The sequence below is a fragment of the Pectinophora gossypiella genome, chromosome 24, assembly GCF_024362695.1.
Source record: "Pectinophora gossypiella chromosome 24, ilPecGoss1.1, whole genome shotgun sequence".
Taxonomy (NCBI): Eukaryota; Metazoa; Arthropoda; class Insecta; order Lepidoptera; family Gelechiidae; genus Pectinophora; species Pectinophora gossypiella.
This window is the reverse complement of record NC_065427.1, coordinates 946,508-968,110: the sequence shown is the minus strand read 5'-3', so window position 1 is coordinate 968,110 and position 21,603 is coordinate 946,508. Positions and strand designations below refer to the sequence as shown.

The 21,603-nt window shown below is 37.9% G+C and overlaps 1 protein-coding gene across 7 annotated transcripts in view; it reads right to left on the bottom strand.

Moving 5' to 3' along the window:
* The window catches only part of LOC126377856 (nuclear factor 1 X-type), a 49,413-nt gene that overhangs the window by 7,153 nt on the left and 20,657 nt on the right, over positions 1–21,603 (bottom strand). Inside the window, exons 2-13 of one of the 7 annotated variants that reach the window (XM_050025849.1) lie at positions 12,443–12,598; positions 11,871–12,062; positions 11,314–11,521; positions 10,678–10,749; positions 9,341–9,436; positions 8,271–8,435; positions 6,188–6,292; positions 5,569–5,693; positions 4,708–4,831; positions 3,458–3,603; positions 2,401–2,540; positions 582–670 (exon numbers count right to left, since the gene is read on the bottom strand). In XM_050025849.1, the coding sequence (XP_049881806.1) occupies positions 582–670; positions 2,401–2,540; positions 3,458–3,603; positions 4,708–4,831; positions 5,569–5,693; positions 6,188–6,292; positions 8,271–8,435; positions 9,341–9,436; positions 10,678–10,749; positions 11,314–11,521; positions 11,871–12,062; positions 12,443–12,598 (1,618 nt within the window). The remainder of the gene's footprint in view (positions 1–581; positions 671–2,400; positions 2,541–3,457; positions 3,604–4,707; positions 4,832–5,568; positions 5,694–6,187; positions 6,293–8,270; positions 8,436–9,340; positions 9,437–10,677; positions 10,750–11,313; positions 11,522–11,870; positions 12,063–12,442; positions 12,599–21,603) is intronic. The other 6 variants (XM_050025853.1, XM_050025851.1, XM_050025852.1 and 3 more) reach the window with 6 other exon arrangements.

The following is a 21,603-nucleotide window of genomic DNA, read 5'->3' as shown; positions in this document are numbered from 1 at the left end:
GATACGTGTTTTTATGCACTATTTTATTTTTACTTGTTACGCTGGCTTTTCGCCTGCTTTAGTCTGCGTGAACTTTGGTTATTGTGGTAAACACACACAGTATATCTCTGTAAAGTAGCCTACTGACTGTCCTTGGAATCTGAACTACTTACGTGCTTTACGATCAAATTAGCCCAACCGTGAAGGTGAGAAAAAGTAACAGTCAAAAGTATCTTCTTCTATCGTGTGGGTTGTGAGGTGGATTACCAACCTCAGCAACCCTGGTGTCAGGGTTATTATTCAGCCGCTAAAGGCCCCCGACATGACTCATATAACGATTACTCACTCACATCAGTAAGTAGTAACCGGGACCAACGGCTTAACGTGCCATTCGAAACACGGATCATCTTACTTTGGTGATCAGCCTGTAATGTCCTAACCAAACTAGGGATCACAAAGTGATTTTTGTGATATGTTGCCACCGGGATTCGAAGCCGGGACTTCCGGATCGTGAGTCCAACGCTCAACCACTGGACCACAGAGGCCGTTAGTCAGTCAATTGTATTTATAATATTAACATAGAAGTAGTGTAGAAATCGTACCATCATCCAAAAGAACCACATGGTCCGGCCCCGCCGGCGCGGTCATTATGTTGAACTCGTCGTCTAGTGTTGGGAATGGAGCGTTCCATCTGTAGAGCATAAAATATTATGTAGTAAAGTACATCCCCTTTTATAACCTGCCCCTTAAAAGCATAAAACGTATATGTAATGTATGATTAAGAATGAGGTGGATATGATGATGTTAGGAAAAGTTTCTATAAAAACATACGGATACCGAAGAACCCTTAATGGAGAGGGTTGCAGGCTGGTAAAGAATGGTTAAAATCAGAAACATCTTCAGAGTTTTCTCTACTCCTCACTATGTACGGTCACGAGTTCTAATATGTATACACTTTGAAACCATGTCACATTAACTTCATTGTCAAATTAAACCGTAAGTCTTATTGTTCGAATCCTCACATAAAATAATGTGGCAACACTAGATTTAAGTTTTTTTAATTAGACCACAAGATGGCGATTGTAACACTCTTTCCCTTCAACTCTTTGCGTAATCATTCAAAATGTAACTATAAAATATAATCCTATTAAATACAGTCCACTTTTAACCTTTATGTGCAATTTTGTTCAAATTTAATCCAGCTCCGCACACTTATTAAATGTCAAAAATGATAGTGAGACAGGGTTCTAAAGTGGGTACATGATATTGCTCATGACTGTACTACTATGTAATCCTTAACAATTTGAATTCAAGAATCTTTATGTAGAAATGGAAATCGCAAAACGCCAGTTTTCAAAGTCTCATCCATTTACCTGCACTCCCATGGCTTAGGGTTGCCACACATAAACACGATACGTCATCATAACGAGACACGATCCACGTCACGGTTTCATCGATATGCATACATACATACATACATAAACTCACGCCCGTAATCCCTAATGGGGTGGGCAGAGCCACAAGTAATCAAAGACAACTTGCAGCCACTGTTGATACGAAGTCCAAAGATGGATATGATGAACCTTATGGTGATAAGGGATCAGCCTATCGCCCATAACATTAGTCCATCATGTTAGAGGACACAATCCCTCTGTCGGTTTTTACGACATGCCCGGGAAGACAAGCAGCTGAACGTGTTCTATGTTTTTTATATGCTCCCAGAACAGCATAGAAGCAAAAATATAATCCTATTAAATACAGTCCACTTTTAACCTTTATGTGCAATTTTATTTAAATTTAATCCAGCTCCGCACACTTATTAAATGTCAAAAATGATAGTGAGACAGGGTTCTAAAGTGGGTACATGATATTGCTCATGACTGTACTACTATGTACTCCTTAACAATTTGAATTCAAGAATCTTTATGTAGAAATGGAAATCGCAAAACGCCAGTTTTCAAAGTCTCATCCATTTACCTGCACTCCCATGGCTTAGGGTTGCCACACATAAACACGATACGTCATCATAACGAGACACGATCCACGTCACGGTTTCATCGATATGATGTAGCGTGAATAGACTCGGTCAATGAAAAAACAAATGCATCGTGAATTATTATGACACCCCATCGTGTGACGACACGACATTTATGTGTGAGATGCTGCATGCTATCATGTTTATCTGTGGTACCCCTGAATTAGGCTATGTTACATCGTTAAGCGCTATGAGTAAGTACTACAAGATTGCATGGAAAGTAGGAACCAGGCGCAACCATAGTCTACCACCGTAGTTCAAGGAATATAAGGGCAGGATAACTGATTGTAAGAGCCAGTGTAGACTAGTGTGGTCTACGCTGACCTAAACACGGATCAGTCTTGATGTAATGTCCAGGAGACAAATGGTTTGAAGTTGAGAATGACCTTGGGGGAGCCCTAGTGGAGGCCCTGGGTGCATACAAGCCAAGTCCGCCGGGTGGAGACACGCCTCCGCCAGTCAGTACGGCGCCGCCGCCGCCGCCGCCTCCCAGACCAACGCTGCCCAAAGACCCGTAGCTGAATACCTGCAAATAAGATAGAAGCTTATATTCCAAATGGAAAACTTGAGCGCAGAGACAAGCTGGAACAGAGCTCTCTAGCGCAGGCGTTTAAGGAGACCTTACTAGAAGTCGATCGGTAATAAGTTTTCTTTTTTTGAATAAAAAAACAGTTCTAAAAGAAAAACAAATAATTAACGTTCCGTTCCATGCAGAAACCTTACAAGTTCAGCGCCATCTATCTAGCAGCTGAGATAAAAAATCTTTTTCCTTGGTCAAACATAAATTATTAAGTTATGATTGCTAAATAAAGACAGATCTAAAGATGACAATAAAACGTTTTATTTTTTCTATTTAACTTATTTATGAATTTTAATAAAGATAAAAGTAATAATAAGTGCGACATTTTGTCACGTTTTTCCATGACCTCCCAGGTTGCTTTTTCATACAAATTGCATAGTAATTTCGTGTTTTGACGTTTAGTAAAAAGTAACTGATTTGACTAGTTGAACTAGCCTATTATCGTGACCTAGGTAACCCTCTAGGGTTCTATGTTTCTTTTAGGTGCATAATTACAGTTTTTTTCTTATCGCACGATCATTAAGACCACACCTATTTCCCGTTGGGGTAAACAGAGATCACGAAATTCCACTTACTACGATCCTGACACCCCACTTCCGCTTCTTGCAGTCTCGTGGAAATCATCATACGGTCACGAGCATTAATATGTATACACTTTGGTACCATGTCACATTAACTTTATTGACAAATTGAACTGTAAGTCTCACTAAATGTCAAATATGTTCGTGCGACAGAGTTCTAAAGTGGGTACATTATATTTCTCATGACTGTACATGCTCACCAGTTTTAGAGAACTACTCTGAACTTAGCCACTCTTTTCTTAAACATCCTGACTTTGACCGCGTAAAATATAAATTCCTTACCTGCTGCGGTTGGTGGAAGTGGTTGAAATGCGAGATGGGGGGGCAGTCGGCGCGGTAGTGCGGGGAGCGGCGGCGGGGGGAAGTTGGGGGTGACCGCACCTCCGGCGATGATGGGGACGTACCGCCTCCACCCACCAGTTCACTCGCTGCGGACAAACGAGGAATAGGTTAAAAGTCACGTGTTAAAACTGCAGATTGGTCGAGTTGTGTCACGGCTATAATGTCGATATTTGAATCGTTGATTGTATAACATTTTACGTTTTTAGAATATAACATACTTAGATAAGAAATCTATTGGAATATTAAAAGAAAACTCGTTTTTAAATATCTTCGCCCTTATCTCTTCTTTTCTTTGTTCTTCTTTCTTTGGCCTTCCCTATGGATGGATAGGGAGATCTAATATAATACATTAAAGAGAAAATGGTGTACTAATGGTTAACGCGCTCGTCCCGGCTTGACAAGAGCTGCGGGTTCGAGTCCTGCCCGAGATAGATTTTTTTTTCGATATAAATTTTCTCTTTGTGAGTTTCCCTAAGCACGGGTAAATGCTATAAAACAATAATCATATTATATATAGTTAGTACATGAAAGCACGGACATTAAATATCTGAAAATAACTCGCTTTGAGCTGTCGAAAACCGAGAAAATTTCATGCGATTTGTAATGTTAGCATAAAGCGAGTTAAGTCGGTTACTCAACGTTTAACAACTGTCAGCGTCGCGCATGCGCTCGAATGGAGTCCCGCGGATAAAAATGGAACTAATTGACAACTCATAATAATTCTATGCAGAAATTCAAAAATTCAAAAATATTTATTTTAAAATTGGCTTACAAAGTTAGCGCTTTTTGAACGTCAAAAAATTAAATTATATATTACGTAACTAGCTGTAAAACTACTACCACATCGGAATCTGTAACGCTGAGGGAAAGACGTGGCCAGAAAACCTCCCGGCACAGGGCCCTAGTCCTACTGTTTCATGTTTTCCTTTCTTTTCTTTTCTCTGCGATACTGCGATACCAGCGCTATGGTCGCGGGACTTCTTTCGTGGCCTGGTCTATAGCGTATTTGGCCTATATAACTCGCGCTTTGACATTTAGTCGCTTTAGCGTACTAGGCCTGCTGGTTGCACAACCAATCTGTTTGCATCCAATTTGAATCTAGAATAACTTCCCACTGGTGCAACCTAGCTAAAAAAGCTTCCTAGTGAGATAGGGCCCTAATGACAAAAAAATAACTGAAAGTGACTTACAACAGTATAGATTACCTGTAGATCTGATGATGGCTACGGGTCTTGCCATCGGCGGTAGCGGCGGCGGCGGCAACATCGAGCTGCTAAAGTAAGCTGGCTTCGGGCTTCGAGAGAGGCTGTGCACCTGAAATGGAAGAGATTTTAAAGGCTAGATATAACTACACTTACATACATAGTTCAGTTTGAATTCATGATTGGGTCATAGATAATTGATATCACGTGGTTTCCAAGATTTGTGTCCGGGGTCACCCCTTATTACATGAGACTGAAACATAACTGGCGAGGAGTGAATGTACTATACGCCTTTGCCTATCCCTTTGGGGATACATCTCTCTCTCTCTTTCTCTCTTTATTTAAGAGCTGCGCTCTTGTCGGTGGAGTAATCACCTTCATTAGGTACTCCATAGATAGGGCGTGTAGAACGGTGGTTGCCCCAATCGCCTTCCGTTCCGCAGTACACCGACCAATTTCTCAATCGGTGATTTTCTAGCTAGAGCCCTACCAGAATCCATTTCCTCGGCTTCCAACCAGTACTGATACCGCTGCTGCCCGGCATCAGGGGTGCGCTTTTGATGTAACGGCGCCTACTAGCTACGTCACAAGATCGTCATAGAACCTAAGTAGCATTTTATAGGTTAGCCCGTCCCAGTGAGCTACCCACTACGTTCTGCTAATCCTGTCGCTGTTTGGTCGGGGACTGCTTATTTTTATATACACGGGGATACATAATTCAGTATTATGACAGACAAGTTACATTCTATGACTGACCACACTAAGGGACCTCAGCCAAAACAATCATTTCGATGGGGGATGTCAGTCTGTGATATCAACCAACAAAGTCGACACCGTTACAGCACAAACCTGCAACTGCTGAACATCTGTGGGCGGCTCCTGACACACGAAGGTGACGAAGTCTCCCAGAGAGTCCTGTCCTGGCGCGCCGTCGTACTTGCCGCCAGAATGCTGCCCTGATAACGCTTCTGATGCTGAAACGGAAGATTAATACTATTTTAGAATCAATCCAATGTAAACGTATTAGGCACATAGACCTAACCAAGATTAAAATGTCAGTGACAAACTCTGAATAATGAGCTGACTTATCCCCTTAGTATTTGCTACGATGTCACTTACACCCTGTAAAAGTACATACAAGTGAATAGGGTATTAGTGACATCGTAACAAATACTAAGGGGTATGATTCAGACTATGATTCTGAGTTGATATCAAGTGGATTTTCCTGTCGGAAAATTCATAAAAAAATTGGTGTTTTTTATTATTTTCCGTTCAATACTTTTGCGACAGGAAATTCAACTTAATATCAACTCAGAATCACGGTTTGTGTCATCGCTCAAAGTTTTCGTTACTATGTCACTTACACCCTGTATACCTCAGCGTAAACCTTTAGGGATACAGGCTTTATTAGATAAACATCATCATAAGGTAAGGAAATAGAATAAGCTTCGCAATAAGAGTCACTCACCCGTGGGGTGTGTGTCGGTGGGTGGCGGGTGCTGGTAGAAGATGGTGTTGGAGGGTACCAGGGGCGTCTGCGCGGCGCTCAGCCCCGCTGAACTGTGAGGAATACCTGCACACATGCAAAACACTCTTACTCACATGTATCTAAGTCATAAATTCATAATGCAATCCTATCCAAACCTAAATCTTACGAAATCAAGTGTCATTATCACGCATATTTTAAAAGAATTTTAATTATCTGCAAGTAGATATCTCAATATCTAACATAAATATTAACTAGATTAAAGTTAAAAGTTGCGAAACGATGGAATTTACATGGACTGTTAATTTACCTGCACTTTTATCGTCGCAAATGGACCTATATTTAAAAGTATTTTAATAATTGAAAATGTTATACAACAAATTAATTAATAATAAGAAGACCGTCGTCCATCACTTTAGTCCACTCAGCACATTCCACTGGCTTTAATCATATATTGCGAAAGATTTGGTAACGATACAGGGTGGAGTGTAGGGAAACGGATACGTCACAAGCAATAAAGAGTTTACAAACAAACAAACGATATAATTATAGTAGGTTGATATATAGTACTAGTACTTAAGTTATTAAAACGTTGAAATACTAAAATAACGTACACCACGTATGTATCTCCGTAGGGGTAGGTGTATAGTAAATTAATGGTGAATGGTGGGTGATGAAAATTACTACTAAGAACATAGTTTTGTGTCATTTGAAAATTAAAACAAAACTACCACTTGTACGCCAATGTAAAAAAGAAACAAAAATGGTATCAAAAAAAATCGAAAAAGAAATGAAAAATGAATGAATGATGTACTTATGTTTAAAATCGTAAGTATGCAAATAATCTATGTTCGCATACAATCATTTGAATATTAATAATTACGTCATCATAGCTAAGATTCTCCTTATAATACGAGCTAAATTGTATTGGTAAGTAATAAATATTTTAGTCACAATTCGTCATCAGTGTCTAAAAATAGTCACAAATCTCGTGCCACAATAATACTCTCACATTTATTTAAATTAATCATAACTTGACTATGACATCTGTCCCAAACTCATAATTCCTAGTAAACACATGTCTTGATTCACCGCTTGTAATTTCACTTCACGTCTATATTTAGAGGGTCTAACACGTGCGCACGATTCGATGTGGCCGCCGTTTGAATACCAATGGCAGGCCTATTGTGATCTGTTCATTAGACTCGACATAATGGGTCGTTGACATACTAATCAATTAGGAATTATTGTATTTAAAATTGCTACTTTTATGCGTACTGAGCTCGGACTTTCGTTTACATTGCCAGGTATAGAAGATGACGTCATAATATAACATACTATAAGCTCACGACTATATTCCCGATTAGGTTAATCAGAGGTACATTCAAATACAAATCTACTTCATCTACACGTCCCATCACATGTTCATGTCGCAAATCTACTTCATCTACACGTCCCGTCACATGTTCATGTCGCAAATCTACTTCATCTACACGTCACATCACGAACTCGTGTCACAAATCTACTTCATCTACACGTCCCATCACATAGTCGTGTAGCAAATCCACTTCATCTACACGTCCCATCACATGTTCATGTCACAAATCTACTTCATCTACACGTCACGTCACGGAGTCGTGTCGCAAATCTTCTTTATCTACACGTCCCATCACATAGTCATGTCGCAAATCTACTTCATCTACACGTCACGTCACGTAGTCGTGTCACAGATCTACTTCATCTACATGTCACATCACGTAGTCGTGTCACAGATCTACTTCATCTACACGTCATATCACGTAGTCGTGTCGCAAATCTACTTCATCTACACATCACATCACGTAGTCGTTTCGCAAATCTTCTTCATCTACACGTCACGTTACGGAATCGTGTCGCAAATCTACTTCATCTATATATTGTTTTAAGTTTACGCGGTTATTATCATAATTAAAACACATAATAACGGGTTCTACTTCATCTAGACGTCACATCACATAGTCATGTCGCAAATCTACTTCACGAAGTCAGGTAAAAAAACTGACAACAAAAATCTTTCTTTACTCACTAAAGCACTGTCCAACCAGCATAGCAGAAGGCGTGGCTCTCTCCGCGGGTGGTTCAAACGCCGGCGGGGCGGGGCTGTTGTAGCCGCAGTAGTATCCTGACTCCAGCTTGATCCCGCCGCCAGAACCGCCTGGTGACTCCGACCCTGACTCCTGGAGAATTGACGCTGGAACGGAAAATATTGTAAGTGAATACTTGTGTTATAAAGCTGAGGTTCCTTTCTGGGTTGGGAGTAAGTAGAAAAATATAATTGCCATCCCATACGTATAAGTAGAGGGATTGTGTTTACCCAAAAATAATGGACTGTCATGAATATAAGCGAATGTAACTTTCAAAGAGAAAATGAAATCAAAAATTTGTAATTCGGACGGGATTTGAACCCGCAGTTTTTCAGCGCAGGACGGAATTTGAAACCGGGACGAGCGTATTGAACATTACACCACATTACCGTCCATGCGCATTTTTCGATCAAAAAAATCTAAAGTAACTCGTCAATGTAGTAAATGTAGAAATTGTCTTTTAGTGGCCTGCGGCGCTTTTCACTCCTATAAGGACGAACATTGTTTGCTTCAACATGGCCTTTTTATAATCCCTGTGAACTGTCTGTCTGATGAAATTTTCAAGTAAAAAAGTTTCTATTCTTTCTTGATTTAGAAATAACAACTAGGGTTATACATATTACTGTTTCCCGCTACAATTCTTCTTGTATCGAAGCATCTTGATCTCAATTTGTTGAGAGTTGTATAAGGGATATAAGTGAGGGTAAATTTCATAAAAGCTTCAATAGAAGATGTAAACGTAATTAAATTTATACAACGGAAAAATAATTAAGAAAAATATAATAAGCGCACAGATTTGCAACGAGCTTTAAAACCGTGGTCGATACCGCACCACCACTGAACAATCGTAATAAAAGTAGCCAGCGTAAAATTAAAATTGAAAACTTTACGAAATCTACCCCCAGCACCACACGCATAAATAAAATACTAATAAATTAAAATGTCACAAACCACACTTGTAACAGAAAGTACTAAGCATTATGTTGTTAATTCTACAAATGAATGCATGTACCTTTGGACAACTTCCATAGTTCCTTCGAAGAGAAGACGCCGGTGGCAAGAATTATGTCGTTGCAAATGACTCCGTTATACGGATTGTGACTGTAGCCTGCAACGGACAGTCACACATTACTTAAGCTAGTCACAAACGCGTCAACATGTCGACTCTGTAAACAAACTATGGAGGTAGAGCAATCTCTCGTCACAGAAAATAGGCAGAAAGTCACGCGTGACGTCACATGACGTGACAAAGTTATGTCACTGTGACCTGACCAACGTTGGGTCACAATTGTTGTATACTTACTAATAGTTACGTAAATAATAAAATAGGTGATTCATTATTATTTTCCAAAAGATTATTTAGATAAAATTTATATCTTTTAAATCCAGCTTTTAAACTTTAAAACATGTATTTTTGTTGAATATTGATTCTGAACATTATAGACAAAAAGAATTGGTACTGTTTACTTATCTTTGAGTTTTCAATTTCATTAGCGGTATTTCTGCCAACTTTCTGCTAGGTTATATTAAATCTAACACCAATCTATTGTGGGGAACAAATTACAATACACTTGGAAAATAATGAATTTGACTAAAACCAGAGGTCTATATACAGGGGTGTCTTAGTGTCAACAAACTATATGCATACAACATCAAACAGTAGAGAAACTGTATTTACAATCATTTTAGTCTAAACTGTTAATGCTGTTCCGATTCCTTCTGATAAACTCACCATTTCAAGAATTAAAGTAACGAATTTTGCTGGAATTAGAAAAGCATCAACGTATACAGAGATAGAAAGAGTGAAAGAGAAGGAACACCGACTACAGATACAAAAAACAAACGAGCAACGACCAAACATACGAATCAATTGCAATCCCAAAAGTTCGTATTTTTTTTTATATTTTGAAAAAAGCATGAGAAGTGTGAGTGCAAGCCAATGCTGGGATTATTTCCAAAAATGCACAAAATACCATTGATAAACTAAAAATAAATTTGAAAAAAATCACGACACAATTTTGTGCAACACCAAAAGTTTTGTTCTTTCTTTAGTAGTACACAAAAACAGGTAGCTTTGCGGGAGGCATTCTTCTCCTAAATTTAAGTTTATCGGTCACAACACTGTCAATCGTGACGTAATTAGGTCATGTGATGTCACTTCACTAAACATTGACGATCAGAATGCAACAGAGGTCCGTGTTGCTGTATGACAGAATGCCATAATTGCCAATCTCCTACGTCAAAATATGGCCTTTAAAATAAACGATTTTTTTTGTCTTATCTCCCACAAAGCCACAGCACAGACTATAGAAAGAACAGACACGACACAACACCGGAGGCCGGCGTTACCTTTGCTTTTGGCCTCGTGTTCGTTCTCTTTGTCTCTAGGAGGGTGAGGCGAGAGAGACCCGCTTAGTATATCTGAAACATACCGATTCTGTTAGCTGGTTAATTTTGCAAAATTCAAATTTTATATCTACTCAATTCGGTGCTATTTTTAATCAAATCAAGAGAGCAAGAAAAAAGGAAAGAAAATAGCCTACGAAATTAGAAGTGATTTTAATAAATAAGGCTACTGTTTGACTAATAAATACATGTTCAGTAGCTGTGACATCTACTTCTTCGCAACGAAATCACATCAGAGCAGCGTTGATGATTGTATTCTTTAGATTTACGAGTAACAACAACATGGAATAAAATTTTGTAAATTCTTAAATGAAATTTTGATTGCATCAAAATTTTAAAAAAAATGGAGACTTCAGTAAACGACTTGTCTTATGGTATAAAAATATGAGACTACTTACTCATAAAGATCTAAACCATGAAACTACAATCATAAAACAACATCAACAAAAACGTTGATGGTTTTGAGTGAGTTTTGACTTTCACAGCGCCTACTCAAAGAAACAATCACTCATCAACACTCTCCAAAACAAAAAGTAATGTATACAAAGAAGCCAACGTCGAAATAACTGAGCGAGAGACCTGGAAGACCGTCGCTCCCATTACCATAGCTGTTGATGAAGTTGGCGAGGTAAAGGTCGAGTTCTCTCACGGACACGTTGATGTGATAAGGGTTGACGCAGAGTCCCGGCTGTGTGCACTCAGGGTGCTTCTCAAGCCGTTCACCGTCTGTGCTCTCTAGAGGAATGGCTTTGAATAGTATCACCATCACTAGGTCTAAGCGCCACACCTGGAAGTAGACGACAAAAGGAATAATATATGAATATTGATATGGTTGGTTCAGAAAATAGTATTTCAATTGAAGGGTATGACGAGAAGCCCTAGAGCTGATTTTCAACTAACTCAGGATAATACGTGTAAATAACCTTTCTTTATAAATTGTTTGAAAGAATCTTTCGTGTTTATTTAAAGTCATAGTATTTTCAACAACTTCCCCTTACGCGTTTCTACTAGATGTCTTTTAAGATACAGGTCCCAAAGTTACGCCTAAACGTTCATGATAACGAATACTTCGTTAATGCTGCTTGCGATTTCCTAAAGGCAAAAATGGTTCGTTGGAGAAAACGGACATTACTCACTTTATCAGCCTGCCTGAGGCAGTCTATTCTCCGCATCTTCCCCTTCTGGTCGGGGTTGGAGAGCACGCACACCGCCGGCCTCTTCCCCGTGATACTCAGCACGAAGTCTTCCCGACAATCTTGCGTGATGTCCTTCCGAAGCTTGCCTAATAACCTGGACGCCCATTTCTGTTTCACTTCTGCTTTCTCGTTCTGTAATTTTGAAATTGTAAGATGAATAAGTGAGCAAGTGATCAATTTTGGAAAGTCCAACCGTGGTTTAGTTCATGGTTTTGTGTGCAGCTCGGTTCCTTGTTTCTGGAAACCGCTGCTGTAAATGCCAGTAACATTATATCAGTAAAAAACTAAATTTGTCTAGGAAAATACATCACAAAATCTTTGTTAGTCCACTACTAGATAGAGAAACAGGTGTTTATTTACTACTTGGCTCTTGGATCTTGGATCCAATAACTGCAGTTCATGATTAAGGTATATTATATTGGCTTTTTCTTAAGTAGCTATTCACAAAAGTCGTGCATGGGTGATTTAGAAATAACTATAAATTTATATATTATTTATAAAAGCTTGTTTACCTGTAATTCATATTTAGTGTGCCGCTCCTCCTCAAGACTCATCCGTTTTTCGTGTTTCTTATAGTACTTCCGTTTGGCCGCCTGTAGGTTGAACCACGTGTACGAAAAGGACTTTACAAAGGGCATCAGGGCCTCTATGAACGGATGGAACTCGTCCTGTGAACATTCATCCAGAAAACTTAGATTTGTAAATAACACTCCTTTGGTGGCGCCCCTTATTTCATCTGCTATTGGCGCCCAACAAGGGACTATTAATTTTAAAAAGTAACTTAATCCAATTACATTTTAATGTATGTTTTATTTAAAAATAACATGTTAAAAGTTTAAAAACAATTTCAATTTTTTTTTTAAATTTTCCCAAATTATTTTTAAGAATGAATCTCGTTCCAATTCTTCTAATATTGAGATTTTGACAATTCAAAAATACAACATTATTCATTCACTCCTTTAATTTACTCACGAAGAAAATACAAATATTTACAATTATTTTGACACGGAAGAAGCATTCGCAAATGAGGGAAAATAAATATGGTTAGCGTTAAACAATCCAGACACGGGCGTGACCCAAATAAATAAAGAATAAAAAAATACTTTAGGCATAAGAGGTACTGAGTGTACAACCTGATTACAATACAAAACGTAATCAAATGACGCTTCGCCCCTTTTTGAATCCTGCCGGTCAATGAACTTTTACACAGGTAACGAATTACTGACTCAATAAAAACTAATATTGTTTTCAAAGAAGTTCGTCTTCCCTTTAAAGGTATGTATGGGCCTTCACTACTTCACTATTTGATACTATACCTATTTTACTTAAACAAACTAATAAGATGAAATATTATTAGAATGTTATTGAAATGATGGAAAGCAAACCCAATACCCTTTAGGATACATGCTCAAAAAAGTGAGACAAGTAAAACACACTATGTTGGGACATGATGAGTAAAGCGATTTATTTTGAAAATGTTAGGATTTATCTAAAGGAACCCTCCACCCACGCCACGCCTCTACGCCTCTACGTTTCTACGCCTTTAATACTAAACACACATTGTGCGGTCTTTCTATTTTCTTTCTTTCTGAATCTTTAAATATTAACACTAAGTAATCGATCCTAAGTGAAATGTGTCGTGTGTCATATTTATGGTTTGTTAACAACACGCTTAGTATTCACAACAGGACTCCGAATAAAATGTATTGTATGAGCTTTGAATCATAACTTAATGCATGCAAATGTGTCGCGGCGATTTGTGTAGGACCTACATAACGCGTATTGGAATCCGCTATTGTTTACTTAGTTTGATGTAGGATTCTGTTACATTGTTGAAACCTGCCAATTTTGTAATGTTTTCTAAAATTTCCGTTAACCTTCCACGAAAGTATTCACCACATTCGCGTATTCATCGCACCTTTCTTTACCTTACGTTGTTTTGTATAGCAATACCTAAGCCAATCTGATTATCAATAACATTTTATTCTGTTATATTTAGCTGTCTCTACCTATAAACTTCTGTATCTATAGATTTAAAATCATTAGCCTCCAGCAGTTTATAAAAAACCAGACTTAAATACTTCTAATACCACTAAACAAAACATGACCTACCGATCTTATTGCGAATAAAAAATCGTGAGACTAAACTCCAATACTTAACACTACACAATTAAACGATATCAGAGTTGATAGTATCGACGTAGCTCCACAAAAAGTGAGCAAGGAATTGCTCCAATACAAACAACGGGCCAGTCAAAACAGTTGGCCAGCAGACGGAGCGCCGCTCTGCCAAACTCCCCTGGGTGCCACTTGGCAGGACCCTGTGTGACGTCACGGAATCTCCTGGCCGCCGCAAGTGAACGGGCGTTGACACTTTGGAGTGCCAAAGTTATGGCTTTTACAGCCAAAAACTAGGCGCACGTGCTCTAATGCACGTGCTCCTAACCTGTGAATGAAATCTAAGTTTGGAAGGGGCTTCCTTCTGAAGGCATTGCCAACGTTCGTGGAAATAACTATCCAGTTCTGAGGCTGGAGGGTGAATCTTTCCTAAATTGTCAGAAAGAATTTAAATTGTTCCTAGTTTCAAACAAATGAATTCTAAAAGATGAAAACATCTCCCACACAAAATAAAAACTGAGATCTCAAATAGCCAACACCGTTCGTTGAATAACACCTCGAAGTTTTATAGACCGCTCATGAAACGCTTCTTCCGACTAAAGTCTAAACTACCGGCAAATAAACATCCTTTCTGCGGGATTAAAAACCGCTTTGAATACCTAACCTGACTCAATTTGTACCAAAAACAAACTACGACGAGGACGCCAAAAGCCCGGAAAGAAAATAAAAATGGCGCTGTAAAAATATCACAATACGCTAGCGATAAGGTGCAAATATTTGGCGTAATATGAACAACAAACGCTGAATAGTAAGATTGTTGGCAGAGGTGCTGGCTTTGAGTGGATTATACTTTGATACAACGATGATATCATACGGGGATCACGGAATTTACAAGTTTACGCGATTCATAGAAGAGTTGTGTTTTGAATTATTGTTTTGACATTGCGCTAGATGTTGTTTACATTTATATGCCGATTTGTCAAGTATTTTTGGAGAACAATTTCTTTACAAAATACCTTGCGGTATAGTTTCACAGTACTTATTAATTTTCTTAAAATGTCGTAATTAAAATAAACAAATAATCATGGGTATGACAGAATTTTACAGTACCCCTTTAGGTCACGTTAGAGTAAGCTTCGTTCACAAACAGTAACAGACGGACCAATAAAACTAGTATTCCTTATCGAATCAAACAAACTATTAGGACAACTTCCAACTACCGGACCATGCCAAAACACTGGAGTGCGTTCACCCTGAACATTTTGGCGGCAAATCAGACCGCACGGCTGACGTTTCCTTCATTATTATTTTTTCCGCCTTTATTATTTCGCGGGCCAATTTATTTTATAGATATTGGCGCTGGTTCATTGGGGATGCCCGGCTGGACTTGGCCGTGGCACTCGTTGGCGTACCTAACTGGGTCGGCTACGTCACACAGGAGCACTGGCCAAAATCACGGCGTACGCGGAAAGATGCCGTGAAAAAACTCACGCACCGGCAGCCATCTTGCCACGCGCCGTTTTGGCGCGCAACAAGTGATTCCTGCGTTCCGTTCGACGCATACGTTAGTGGACAATGCACGTAATTTTACAATAAATCCGTCCATGTATCGATGAATAAATCCTGATGCAAGGCAGAATGCAAAGCATTTTCAATTATATGCATTTAGGTAGTTAACGGCGTCCATACGGAATGCGAATTTGAGTTTCTTAGAATTTCTGAAAGTTTTTGTGGAGATATGACAGTTTTTGAATAAAAACCGTGATTGTTGTATGGTTTATTTGTCATTTACAAAGATATTTTGTCGGCACATATTTGTTTTACGACTTAGATCGTAAAGCTATATGGTGTCAAGTAAATACAATAATTTAGAAATAGGTTCGGTTCTGTGGCACCTTCAAAGCAGATTGTACTCCCGACGCCGCCGTCCTTGGTTTTATAGGTTTTTCTAGGCGGTTTCATCGTTAACTCTGCTATGAATCAGCAATATTTCGGTCTTATTAACACTGCTGGGGGAAACCATATTCGTGTCGTGTATTTCGCAATACACTAATCAACAAAAATCGATTTAAGTTGTGATACTGGACGTTTTGGAAAATAACTGTCTTTTTTTAGTTGTATTAAAAACACGTAATAAATATTAACATCTAACGTAAAAATGTAACAAAAATAAAACGTATTGACGAAATCAGTCTAATTTAGACGGATATCTTACAAAAAAATATTATTTTCAACAATCCCTTAAAATAAGAGATTACATACGCTGCCTGCTTACAATCTAGTGTTTTCTATCTATAGATTTGTAATTATCTGAAAATAAACAAGTTTTATTTTTATTTTATTTATTTATTTAATATGGAATGTCAATTATTTAACGCTTATTTTAAAATGCGGAAGACATTTTTTACAAGTAGTCTGTCTTGAATATTATATACAAACACATCACATACCTCCGGAAATGCATTTCTCGGGACTGTGAGTTTCCTCACGATGTTTTCCTTCACCGCTGAGCACGTGATAATCATTCAATCCAATCAATACTAGATACTGCGATACTAAATGCATGTTTCCCAACGTTCGACCTTTATAAGATTTTATTGCCATCCTCAAATGTACTGCCGATCATATACCAACAAGTTGAACACTAGTAACAGCTGAAACGATTGTGCAGAAATAGAAAATTGTTTCAAGAAGTAAGGGTTGGGGTCGACTGCAAGCGTCGTTCGATGCTATGACTAAGTTTTAATCTAGTTATGGATCGTGTTGTTGATCGAAGTCTTCCGGCCAATTAGTTAATGTCATCTGAGCCAAACCTACAAGTCTCGTCAAAAAATTTTTAAAGGTCAAGAAGACTTTGCAACTTAAAAAATGAAATGAATAAGTAGGCTAGTTTCCAACTAATCAAATCAGTTACATTTTACTAAGCGTCAAAACACAAAAGTACTGTGGAATTTGTATTAAATTGCACAGTGTGATGTCGTAGAAGAACGTGATAAAATGTCGGACATATTATTACGTTTTTCTTGATTAAAATACATAAATAAGTTAAATAGAAAAAAAGAAAATGTTTTTCAATACTTCTACAGCTGGCTTTATTTAGTGATCAGAATTTCATAATTTATATTGAACCTAGTACACGATCTTATTCGGATCGTTTGTTGATTGAGGTCTTCCGGACAATAAGTTTCTTAAAAAAAATGTTAAAAGTCAGGAAGACTGCAACTTAAAAAATGAAATTAATTGAAGCGTCATAATATGTCTCATGATTTTTTGACAGACAACTCACGCTAAGTTTTATCAAGTTAGGCAGAACCAGAAGAAAATTTATAACTTTGTATTGCAATGCTAAAAAAGACCATGACGAGATACATCGCATGGTTAGTATCAGGGAGCTAGGGTGTTTGCTATTGCAAGCTGATTTATTGAGTCTATTATTGAAGAAAAAAAGTAAAAGAAAAATTTCATCAGACATACCAGAAGTCTAAATGGCCTGAAATTAATGACCCTTATATAGATTAAAAGCGCTCTAAAACGCTCGTAAGCTGGATTAAAAAACGCTCTTTTATGCGCTCTATCATCCCCGCTGTTACCAGCACTACACCTCACATGCAATCCGACCGACCTTCTCCACGCGGGCTTATATCGACGGAACGGTATCGAAACTTCTCCAATGCTAATGCAATGCGCACTTTTTGTATACCGTTTCAATATCCTCACGAATTAAAGTTATTTAAACTGATTGATGACACTCATACATATGAAGCAGGATATTTACTTATTTATATAAAGTACTGTCACATGGTCTACATAACTGCAATAAATTATAAAAATGTGTGATGATATTTTTGGGTAATCGCTTACTAAAAGTTGCGGTTATTGTATCGACTTTATTATTTCGATTCTCGCCGTCACCTAAGAAAACTCATATTAAGTGACCTATTTTTTGCGAAGCGTGTTTTGAAGACCCTCCCCCTGAACGGGTCACGTAGTATGACGAAAGAAGGAAAGAAAGTATTTATTATTAGAGCCACAGCAAAAATAATGAAACTTACATATAAATACGCCGCGTAACCTAACCTAATATAACAAGACGTCTCATATAGGTTAACCGAAAATGGTTGAAAGTTGTTCAACTCTCCTGCCTTATGATGTAACGACATGCATATGACGAACCATATTTTATAATGAGAAAACGCTATTTGCTTTAAAATATAAGTAGTTCAAATTAAAAAGAAAATCCACACGGCTTTATAAAATTCAAGATTTTACTTTATAATTTAGTCACTACAATTTCAAAGATTAATGCGTACACTACACATCCTAGTCGATTTTAACGGGTCTCTGCGTGGTATCACAAAAAAGTAAAAATTCTTTCCATAAATTAAAACACAATGGTGCGAATTCCTGTACACACCATCTAATTTTATTTTAAGTGAAACCTGTTATTTTCTTATCCGCTGGAAAGAAAGAAACGGGTAATCGACAAACATAACATTTATTAAACACACGGGCAGAAATCTAAAACAACCCTCTAAAAATTCGTCACGTCAAACGGGTCGCCTACCAGTGAGACACCTATTTGATTCACTAGTTATAAAATAGAATTTTAAAATTAACAGTCTTCCTTCCATCCGTCCCTTTCCTTTTCGATGGATAAGAAAATATAGGTGTAACTTAAAATTACCAGGTTCTTACCACGTTAAAATAAGGGATATGAGAATGTAGACACGCGGTCGCGTGTCAAGCCAAGTTCAAGAAACAGAACTGGCGAGCCGCACCGTGTGTAATATTACACGAACCATTTGGAGCCACTTTTGACCCCCTCATAAATCAAAAACTATTTCACATAAACGCATCAAATTTGGCTCATATATTGAGACTTGTGAGATAAATATGTGTTCTAAATTTCATAAGCTTATCTCAAACGGTTATTTAGATATTAATGTCCAAAAATTCTCATTTTTATCATTGACTGACTGACTGACTGACCTATAGATCAAAATTCTAACCCAGTTCCAGATGACCTAGAGAGTTAAAATTTGGTATGCAGATAGGTAATTAGATGAATACAAAGGAAAAAATAAAAAACTGGCAAATTTTAAATAATTAGATTCTATTATGGACGCTTAACACAAATACCTAATTAGTGCCTGTACCTAACTATAGATGTAAATTCTTACATCTCAGAATCAGTAAGTAATCAAAACTCATGACAGCGGGTCTTTATGTGGTAGGTATATGGATTAACTTAACATATAACATAACATATAATCACGCCTATATGCCCTATCGGGGTAGGCAGAGCACTAAGTACTTTTAGTTTTGAATTTGTCTTTTTAAAAGGACCCACGGCGTTACGAGGATATGTACTTACCTACAAAAAGTAATGATATCCAATCAAAAACATAAATGTAAAATGACAGCCAAGTTCAATATTATGTTAAATGCCTTGGTTGTCGACTTCAACGACAAAAGAAGTGAGATCTAAATGGGTGCCAAGTTCAATGGTCAGTCCTGAAATTTATTTATAAGTAACGGTATAACATATCATATCTTCTTATAACATAAGATAATGTATTGTAGCCTAAGATCTGTCTTGGCTAGTTTTCATATATGAATTATAGCCTTCGCAAGTTCTAAACCTATAAGTATTTGTCAGTTATTATTTTATAATTCCGAAAATTTGGATTGTTGGTAGAAACTAGCGATCGAACATAATAATTCGTTGGTAGGCTTATAAAAACTAGCCAAGACAGACCTTAGGCTACAATACATTATCTTATGTTATAAGAAGATATGATATGTTATACCGTTACTTATAAATAAATTTCAGGACTGACCATTGAACTTGGCACCCATTTAGATCTCACTTCTTTTGTCGTTGAAGTCGACAACCAAGGCATTTGACATAATATTGAACTTGGCTGTCATTTTACATTTATGTTTTTGATTGGATTTTATATTATTATAATTATTTAACTTATTATAGTTCTAGTCGTCGAGTGACCTAACAAGAAGCTCAAAGAGGTGTAAGTACTTGTATTATCTTGCGAAAGATGTACAATCAAAGCGCAAAAGTTCAGTCAGTGATCCCAGCTAATTATGTGCAAATAGTGGTGAAATTATGAAATTAGTTGTCATAATTATAAAATTTATGTTTTTGTAGATGTTTTTGGTCTATTACAGAAACGACGTGTAACCAGGAGGTCTTAAGTGCAACCAGTTAATTTATTAATTTGCAAGAAACTGATTGGCTTTTGCAGTTTCTCGTACCTCTGTCTACTCGAATTGGGATATAGTTGTGAGCTTATGTTATGTTATTATAGTTACACCACGCAAAGACCCGTTTAAATCGAGCACTTTATAAGTAATATCCTCACACGTTTTCCGTAACCGTGCCGGACCTACGTGCGACATCAACGCGACCGCCTAACGAGAAATTTATCAACAATTCACGGACACATGCAACATGGATGATGCACTGGGCTTACACCGCATTAAAACCCATCAGGTTTATTAGAATTCCTTTAGAACCCGTGTTTTGTATTTATTAACTACGTGTGGGCTATACAAGTGACGTTACTGCGTAAGTCTGGAAACATCCGGGTTGGTAAACGTCTACTTGGGAAAGTTATGTTATATTGACGTGTAATATTTTTACCAATAAATGATGATTATGATTATGATTATTATGAGATAAGCCTAATATAATGGTTTCTTGTCTTGACCAATCAGAAACGTCTGCGATGACGTGATAGAACAGCAGTTTTAGATTCGTGATAATTAAAGCACGCAATTGGACCGTTGCGTTGGTGATCTCGGATGGACAAAAGCTTCAAAAGCTTTTTTCTGTTCATAAATACATAGGTCGTTTAAATAGCCACACTAGAATCATAGAATACTTATACAATTATTATTCTACGTATAGAACGGTAACTCCCCGCTCCGCACCAATTTGTATCGGGCGCCGACCTCACCCCCTCTGGGTCTTACTTTAGTCTTAAGTGGCCGTAAGCCGCTAAAGAGTAAAAGAGAGAGCGCGTGGACTGTGTCTCGCTCACACTTACGCGTTAGGCAGCACACGGTAATAACGATGAGATTTGCGTATGAAGTCTCTGGGGTGTACTACAACTGCGAAACGCAACTCAGGTCTAAGTTATAACTTCTATCCTGACTTATTAGCAGCGCACCCCCTAGATTTTTTTTGACGTGACTTATTGTAGATTTGCCGCAGATGGCACTAACTACTTGGCCGGACAAATGTGGAGCGCTGAGGGCTCTCATCCGGTACAAAATTTAAGACAACAGGCCTGAGGGTGCCCAGTTGGGCGCGAACCTCGGCTCAGGGCGTCGCTTGAGAGGAAGAATATTTGAAAGAATTAATCGACCCTAGTGGGTCGATAGCTATAAGTGCTGAATGAGGGAAGCACCCCTTAGACGATTGGGTAGTTTCCTAGGTCAAAGATAAATTATGAAATTCTGATTACATAAAGACAGATCTGAAGGTGGCAAAAAACGATTTATTTTTCTATTTAACTTAACTCTGGTTTCCCTT